This window comes from Molossus molossus, unplaced genomic scaffold (genome assembly GCF_014108415.1).
Source record: "Molossus molossus isolate mMolMol1 unplaced genomic scaffold, mMolMol1.p scaffold_m16_p_20, whole genome shotgun sequence".
Lineage (NCBI taxonomy): Eukaryota > Metazoa > Chordata > Mammalia > Chiroptera > Molossidae > Molossus > Molossus molossus.
The window spans coordinates 22,648,478-22,657,580 of NW_023425356.1; the positions used below are offsets into that span (position 1 = coordinate 22,648,478).

Genomic DNA, 9,103 nt, shown 5'->3' on the forward strand with positions numbered 1-9,103 from the left:
CCAAAATGAGGCTTTGGTATGTTGATTATTTTGAGCCATAGGTACTTGAAAAACAGCAAATGCAGGGACAGACTTTCTTTAAATTCCCCTTATCTGCTTGAAAAAAGAACCCAATTGCCTGGGTTTAAGAATTAAACTAACATAAGACTGATCCAAAAGGAACAAATTTTAATATTTATAGGTGTATACTGTAGCAATCAGAAGGAAATGAAGATCTGAAAAGCCTGTTAGGCCCAAAAGTTTATACATATTTTTAAAAACAGAACAATAAATTCTGAGGCTTGGGCTGGGGAGAGTAAATTGTGGCATAATGACTAGGATATATATGGGGGAAAGTCATAGAAGATACAGGTTATTTCAGTGGGTTGGTTTGTACAGATCAATTTTGATGCCAATTCCCCGTCTCTGGTGTAAAGAATGTTCTTCTGTTCCTGATACTGGGATGGAACTTTTTACATGGGGAATTTTATGAGCTATTTTTAGGTAAAAGGGGCAGGTCAGAGAGCCCTTCTTTTGTATGCCATTTCTCAAGTGCCTTCAGCTCAAAATCAACATACTACCAAAGTGGCATGTTTTGGGGTGGCATGTTCTGTACCCCCTCAAACACTTAGCTGCTGTAGGGGAAGCAAAATTTTATTTCTACTCTCTTAAGGTTTTTGGCTAGGCCTGAGAATTAAATTGCCATGAGACAGATTAGCAGGAGGAAGCATACACATTTATTCACTGTAAGTTTTACTTGCCATGGGAACCCTCATAAAGAAATGAAAGATCAGCCCTAGCTGGTTTGGCTCAGCAGTTTGAGTGTTGGCCTGCGAACCAGACAGTCCCGGGTTCAGTTCCCACTAGGGGCACGTATCAAAAAATAAAAAGAGAAAGAAATGAAAGATCAAGGAAGCAGTTAGAGTTGAACACTTACATACTGAATTGGACAAAGAGTAGTAAATTGAGAAAATGTAACATGACAGAAGGTCTTGGGTTAAGGCATTAATGGTGGGAAAGTGACCAGGAAGATAAAGGTTAGTTTAACAATGTTTGTTTGTACAGATTTCTCTCGGCTTTGACTCCCCATCCTTGTTGATAAGAATGTTATTTTCTTCATATGGAAAGTTAGATTGCCCTCTTGTACCTGCTGTTTTTCAAGTGCCTTTAGCTTAAAATAATGCTTATGCCAAAATGGCATATTTTAGGTGTGGCATATTCTGCCACTGATGGGGTTCAGGACATGCTACCTCCAAACACAGTACCTTATAATATTAAGTATTTTAAGTTGAAGTGGCCTTCCCCTGGAACTTCTCCCCTGAAACAGGTCATAAAACCCTCTTGCGAGAGCTGTCCTTTCCATATCCAGAGGAAAGAAGCATTCCTATCTTTAAAGGCAAAGGAACACACAGAAGGATCCTAACGAACAGGACTTGCTGTTTCCCCCAGGTTACTATACTTACCTCATGCTCCTTAACCTGTCCTATTTCTACATGACTTTATAAACCTAACATAAAAATACTCAGGTATAACTCTTTCTTCAGATCTTTATCTCTCTCGCGCGCGCTTTTAATTAATTTCAAAAAGAGGAAGGCAGAGAGAGGAAAAACCAATGATGAGGAAGACATTGATTGTCTGCTTCCTGCTCACCCCCTACTGGGGATTAAGCCCAGAAACACAGGCATGTGCCCTGACTAGGACTAGAACTGGGGACCTCCTGGTGCATAGGATGATGCTCAACCCCTGAGCCACTCCAGCCCAGCCAGATCCTCATTTCTTTATTAAATTGTGTCACGTAAAACTTGTTAAATAAATTTGTGTGTTTTTCTTCTGTTAATCTGTCTTTGTTGATTTAATTTTCAGATCCAGCCAGGGACCCTCAGAGGGTGAAGGAAATTTTTTTCCCTCCTTTATACTACCCTTCACTGTACAGTACAGGCAGTAGTGTTAAGGACAGGTAGAAAAGGGTGAGTTTTTATTCAATGAGCAACATGTTAAAGAATGAGTTTATCTCAAAATGGAATAAGGAAGGAAGTTCAAAATCCTATGGCTTCTTAGTTTGGTACAGGGCTGCAGGTCTCTCCAGATGAAAGGGAATCAGGCATATGGTCTCATCTTGGTGGTACCTGAAGCCCCGGGGATACTTGAGTCAAAGATTAAACACAAACTGTCTCCCCGGAACACATATTTTAATTTCATCCATTACTTTTGTATAAAAAAACATGATGAGCCTAATAATTCACTCTTTTTTTTTTTTTTTAATCATCACCGAGAGTATTTTAATTAATTTTAGAGAGAGAGAGGTAGGGTGAGGGATAGAGAGAAAGAGATCAATGTGAAAGAGAAATACCAATTGGTTGCCTCCTGCAAGAGGCTCCAACCAACAGAACCCCTGGCAAGGGCATTAATTTACTTTTTTTTTTTTTTTTGGTATGTGCCCCTAGCGGACACCGAACCCAGGACTCTCTGGTCCACAGGCCAATGCTCCAACTGCTAAGCCACACAAGCTGGGGCTTTTTTTTTTGGAGAGAGAGAGAGAAACATCGACGTGAAGGGACACATCGAGTGGCTGCCACCCGCACGACCAACCAGGGCCGGGGACAAACTGCAACCGAAGTACGTGCCCTTAGCGGGAACCGAACCCTGGTCTCTGCAGACCGCAGGCCGACACTCTAACCGCTGAGCCAAACTGGCCAGGGCAATTTACTTCTTTTTTTGAAAAAAATCCTCACCTGAGCCCTGGCCAGTTTGGCTCAGCGGTTAGAGCGTCGGCCTATGGTCCAGAAAGACCCGAGTTTGGTTCCCACTAGGGCCGTGTACCTCGGTTGCAGTTTGTCCCCGGCCCTGATTGGGTCGTGCAGGTGGCAGCCACTCGATGTGTCCCTTTCGCGTCAATGTTTCTCTCTCTCTCTCTTCCTCTCTCTCCCTCCCACTCTACCTGAGCAAAAAATGGAAAATGTCCTCGGGTGAGGATAACAAAAAAAAAAAAATCCTCACTTGAGAATATTTTTTTCCATTGATTTTTAGAAAGAGTGGAAGGAAGGTAAGGAGGGGGAGAAAGAGAGAAACATCATGTGAAAGAGGCACGTCTGTTTGTTGCCTCCTGCAAGCACACTAAAGGGGCTGGGGATGAACCTGCAACTCAGGTAAGGCGCCCTTGATGAGGAATCAAACTCAAGACTCTTCAGTGTGCGGGCCAACGCTCTAACCATGGAGAACACCAGCCAGGGTATACATTTTTTTTTATTAAGCCAGAGGAAGACTCTTGGAATTTTCTTATTTTCTATGTTATAAATCCCATGATAGTGGGGTTCTATATAAATATACAGCTTGAGAATCTTTCTTATCTAAAGTGCATACATTAAAAATAATTAATTAAAAAAATTACAAAACCCAGAAAACAATGCAAAGAAATGTGACATTTGGGTGAGCTGCTTTGGGCTGTCATCCAGACACCATAGATAGTTTCTTCTAATTGGAATAGTTCAATGCAAAAGTTTGAGAAACACTGAGTGATTTAATTACATGATGGGCAAATTCTTCAGTGTTTTAAAACATAATTCAAGTCCTAGCCAGTTTGGCTCAATGGTTGAGGGTCAGTCTGCGGACCAGAGAGTCCCAGTTCAGTTCCTGCTAGGGACACGCACCACAAATAAATAAATAAATAAAATAAAATGTAACTCAAGTGTGATACAATTGGATATTCATCATTATTTTATATTTTTGCTTTAGAATATTATGCAGGCCTGGTTACTTATCTGAGACAAGCCATAATTTATCTGAGACTCAGTTTCTCTCTCTGTAACATGAAGAAAATAACATCTGTTTCACAGAGTTGTGATTTAATGAGATGGTATATATAGAAGAATTTTATAACACTGATTAGTGCTCTATGTATGTTATTATAAAAAACCATAGGAAGGAGTAACAGCTATTCCCATCAGTTACACTTTTGCATGACATTTTAGATTTTTTTTCCCTAGAGCAGGAGATTGCTTTGCCCAAGGAGACAGTTGAAGATACAAACAAATTTCTATGTTGTGCTTAATATTCAGGAAATCCCCTGAAAATCACTTATTTTATTATAACTTCAGCAGGAAGATGATCATTCATATTGACATCGAGGTAAGTTTTAAGTTTCTTTGGCCTGCTTTTGTTCTAAGGTTTGAGTTTTTTATAAGGCTTGGATTCAATGGTCGTTCAATATAATAAGCAGCTGTTTCAAAGTTTTATATTTATTACAACTGTAAACATTAGTAACCTTACATAAATGCTGTTTTATGACATGCAATTTTCCAAGCAATACTTCATAGCATTGTGAAACAACTAAAAAGTAAAGAATCTTTGATTTCTTTATAAAGAAAAAATGAGACTTTTAAGCATTAGAAAATACTTTATTGAAGGACATATGCTAGCAACTCAGTAATCAACGAGTAATTTATTTGCTTTGAATCTTAATCTTTAGTCTGACTGAAAAGTAAGGACTGTTTAGAAACTATTCACCATCCTAAAGGAGAAATTAATATTTCCGGTCTTCCTTGACTTAGAATTGTTTCGTCTATAGGACCTAATTAGCCTTTAATGGAGAGAGGAGGAGGAGGGAACCGCATAACTGGGAGAAAAGGCTACAGAAAGGCAGAAAACTACTCTGCAAGTTTGGACAAGTTAGCACTGGGCTTGAACTGGATTTCGAAGTCAGGTAAACGTAAATTCAACTTTTGGTTCCTTCAACTTGCCTATTGTTTTGCTGAACCATAGCACGCTTAGCACAATGTCAGGCGGTAAATAAACATTAACTATGGGAAAGGAGTTACAGTAACTCCTGACTGGAAATATAGGTTGAAACCTAGCTCATGGAAGGACATGCTTGTATTTCTAAAGAACCTGTTAAAATATATCTCAAGCGTGCAAAAACACTTTGTAAAACGCTCTTACAAAAATTACACCGATTTAAAGAGAAGATCTTTAAATAATAATAATGATCTGTGATTGATAATAAGACTATAGAAAAGTGCGAGAGGGGATTAATAAAGAGAAGATCAGCGTAACAATCTTCAGTCCCAGTAATAGGATTGGGTTCTAGCCAATACGATCACAATTCTTGAAATTCCTAGTAGCCTTTTGGTCCAATCAAAGCGAGGCTATGTCTATAAATACGCCTGGCTAGAGACTCCTCAGTAGACTAACATTATGGCGCGTACTAAGCAGACTGCTCGCAAGTCGACCGGTGGTAAGGCCCCGCGGAAGCAGCTAGCTACCAAAGCGGCCCGCAAGAGCGCCCCGGCCACCGGCGGCGTGAAGAAGCCGCACCGCTACCGCCCAGGCACCGTGGCGCTGCGCGAGATCCGCCGCTACCAGAAGTCCACCGAGCTGCTGATCCGCAAGCTGCCCTTCCAGCGGCTGGTGCGCGAGATCGCACAGGATTTCAAGACGGATCTGCGTTTCCAGAGCTCGGCCGTGATGGCGCTGCAGGAAGCGAGCGAGGCCTATTTAGTGGGGCTGTTCGAAGACACCAACCTATGCGCCATCCACGCCAAGCGCGTGACCATCATGCCCAAGGACATCCAGCTGGCCCGCCGCATTCGCGGGGAACGGGCTTAAAGCAGGTCGCTTTAAGGAGACAATCCAAAGGCTCTTTTCAGAGCCACCCACGTTTTCTTGAAAAGCAGTTGCACCGCCTTTTCAGTCGTCATATTTCACATCATATCACTAATGTGGGGAAGAGGGTACATTTATCAGTCAATATCCTTATTTCGCTTTTGGCTCAGCTGACCGGAGCTTGACATTAACAGTTAAGGCAAGGTCTACATTGTTTTTGGCACGCTTGTTTTTGCATGCTGGCTTGGTTTCAACTCCGGAACCACCAGTCCTTACTATTTAGGGGAAATTTTGCAAGAGGGTGGAATCTTTCCCTTTCAGCTGTTTGCAGCCTTTTCAAAGGTCCTAACAAAGTATTAGCACATATCTGAGTACAGAAACTGACCCTTTGAAGGTCGTTAGCAATTCCAGATGCTAGTCTGAGTACGCTTTCTGGTTACTGGAACCATGCCAGGATTTTAACTGGTAAAAGGAATGGGGGTAAGTTGGCATTGTACTGAGTCCTGAGATGAGATCCCGAGTGTAGAGACGGGAGTAGAGGCAAGTTCCTTTCAAAAATTACAAAACCTTATCCTGGTTTATGCTTAAGAACTACATAAATTACATTTCTAATTTAGTATTTTAACTGAATAATACAGGTGGCGTAAACCGGAATGGGAAATAACGCCTGGAGGTTTTGTTTTTTAAAATGTGAGCTAAAGTATTGTTAGAAAAATTAAAACGAACTTCCACAAGGCATAGAACAAAACCATGAGTTAACTTGTACAAGTGGCGCTGCAAATCTCTTCCATAAATAAGGGCATTGAAGGAAAAGGCAACTAACAGCAGTAAAGACCCAAACGCAGAAAAAACACGACATAATTTACTGGTTAGTCTCAAATGGAACATTTTGATTGGCTGACGAGACTTTTGTTCTAATAATCCCTAAGGGAGGGCGAGCAGTATCTTATTTACATACGCTCCACCTCTATGACGCCACTGTTGGAAATCAACCAATGAAAACTCAGTATCATTCGCGTCTTCATTTGCATATAGGCTCTATAAGTAGCGCACAGCCAACTCGGCTAACTTCGCGATTCAATTCGTGAGTGCTGTTTCTTCGTGTGAAGATGCCGGACCCAGCGAAATCTGCTCCTGCTCCCAAGAAGGGCTCCAAGAAAGCTGTTACGAAAGTGCAGAAGAAAGATGGGAAGAAGCGCAAGCGCAGCCGGAAGGAGAGCTATTCTGTCTACGTGTATAAGGTACTGAAACAAGTTCACCCGGACACCGGCATCTCCTCCAAGGCTATGGGCATCATGAACTCCTTCGTCAACGACATCTTCGAGCGCATCGCCGGCGAAGCGTCCCGCCTGGCGCATTACAACAAGCGCTCGACCATCACGTCCCGGGAGATCCAGACGGCCGTGCGCCTGCTGCTGCCCGGCGAGCTGGCCAAGCACGCCGTGTCCGAGGGCACCAAGGCCGTCACCAAGTACACCAGCTCGAAGTAAAAGTGCGCCAGAAACGTGCTGAAACAGCTCCTTTACCCCAAAGGCTCTTTTCAGAGCCACTTCATTTATTGCCGAAGCGGCTGTAAACACTTGTTGCGAGGTTGGTAAGCTTTTTGGGGGGCGGGAGTGGGGACAGGCGGGGTCTTGGTCTGGGGTACATACGTGGCCGAGAGCTAGGTTGGGATCGTGAGGATTACCCTGTTTATTAAAACTGCTCAGTCTAATAGCACGACTCTCAATGGTAACGAGTGGATTAGTTCTCAACGTCCCTACTTTAGGATCCACAATGGAAGCTTTAAATACACGAGTCGCGGAATGTAGGTTTGATACCATTTAGTGAGATTCTTGGGTGGGGAGGGCCCCCTATATGTTTTAAATACGGGCGAGGGAGCTCATTTTCCTAGGGTGTAACCGATAGAGGGCTTCACTTAGCACCGTTTGCATCAGCTTCTAATTGTCTTCAACCAATTTCATCCAATAAAGCCATGTGCTTTAGTTTGTTGGTCTACATAGAAAGTACAGGCCAGAGGCCAGGGATGCTGCTAAACATTCTATAATTAATAGGACGGCCTGTAACTGAGAATCATCTGGTCCATAATGTTGCCTCTTTTGCGTAGTGTGAGAAACCAGGACCAAGTTCCTTTCAGAGTTTATTTAGTCCTCATTTCGATCAAACCTTCCCTCAATCCTACCCAGCCAACCTTATTGCTCTTGGTGAAAGCTGAGCAGTACAGGCATCTCCACAAGAAAAGTATTTCCAGGGCAAGGATCTTGTCTTGGTTCTGCAACAAACTTTCCTGGTTATAAGAACCGCTGTGATACTTAGGAAATCTTTCCAGGTGCCTTTCCTGAAGTTTCCTGAGGAGGTGGTTTTTAGTGTTCCCAGGTGTTTTATTTATTTTTCTTAGTAGGTTTTGAGGGCATGATATACAAAAATCCACAGTTAACATGTAGGGTGAATTTTAAAAGATCTCTCTGTTCAAAATATGCATAAGTCAAGACTAAAGGCTGGTGGATGTTTTAACAAAATACATCCTTGAGGCAAAAGAAAAATCTTAGTTTCCGATTCACTTGAGTCAGGCTTTGAAACTAAGCCATTTTTTTATTGTTGAATGTATTACAGATGTTCCTCATTTTTCCCTTATTGACCCCCTCCTCCCCACTCCGTCCCCCTCCTGCCTTTTCCCACACTGTTGTCTGTGTCCATTGGTTATGCATATAAGTTCTTTGGTTTATTTCTTCTCACACCCAACCCCCTTCCCTTTGAGGTTTGTCAGTCTAGCAACCAATTTGTACTTCTTAATCCCTTCACCTTTTTCACCCATTCCCCCAACCCCCATCCCATCTGGCAACCAACAAAATGTTCTCTGTATCTAAGAGAATGTTTCTGTTCTGCTTATTCGTTTTGTTTGTAGATTCAATTGTCGATAGATATATATTCATTGCCATTTTGTGTGTTCATATTTTTTATCTTTTTCTTCAAGAAGACCCTTCAACATTTCATATAATGGTTTGGTGATGATGAACTCCTTTAGCTTTTCCTTGTCTGGGAAAGTCTTTATATGGCCATCGATTCTAAATGACAGCTTTGCAGGATAGAGTAATCTTGGTTATAGGTTCTTGCTTTTTCATCACTGAATATTTCTTGCCACTCCCTTCTGGCCTGCAAAGTTTCTTTTGAGAAATCAGCTGACAGTCTAATGGGAACTCCCTTGTAGGTAAGTAACTGCTTTCCTCTTGCTGCTTGTTAGATTCTCTCTTTGTCTTGAACTTTTTGCATTTTGATGATGATGTGTCTTGGTGTGGGCCTCTTGGGGTTCGTCTTGTTTGGGACTCTGTGCTTCCTGGACTTGTATGTCTGTTTCCTTCACCAAGTTAGGGAAGTTTTCTGCCATTATTGTTTCAAATAGGTTTTCGATTTCTTGTTCTCTCTCTTCTCCTTCTGGCCCTCCCAAGATGCAAATGTTGGCACGCTTGAAGTTGTCCCAGAAGCTCCTTACACTATCCTCATTTTTTTGGATTCTTTTTTCTTTTTG

At 42.1% G+C, this 9,103-nt stretch overlaps 2 protein-coding genes across 2 annotated transcripts; both read left to right on the forward strand.

Annotated features, from left to right (window-relative positions):
* The first annotated feature begins 5,164 nt into the window (after nucleotides 1-5,164).
* On the forward strand, nucleotides 5,165-5,627 carry LOC118638004 (histone H3). Its single transcript, XM_036273751.1, has one exon. The coding sequence runs from the start codon at nucleotides 5,170-5,172 to the stop codon at nucleotides 5,578-5,580; it is 411 nt and encodes a 136-aa protein (XP_036129644.1). The 5' UTR covers nucleotides 5,165-5,169; the 3' UTR covers nucleotides 5,581-5,627.
* A 1,024-nt stretch (nucleotides 5,628-6,651) lies between these two features.
* LOC118637847 (histone H2B type 2-F) lies at nucleotides 6,652-7,179 on the forward strand. Its single transcript, XM_036273458.1, has one exon. The coding sequence runs from the start codon at nucleotides 6,687-6,689 to the stop codon at nucleotides 7,065-7,067; it is 381 nt and encodes a 126-aa protein (XP_036129351.1). The 5' UTR covers nucleotides 6,652-6,686; the 3' UTR covers nucleotides 7,068-7,179.
* The last annotated feature ends 1,924 nt before the right edge of the window (nucleotides 7,180-9,103 follow it).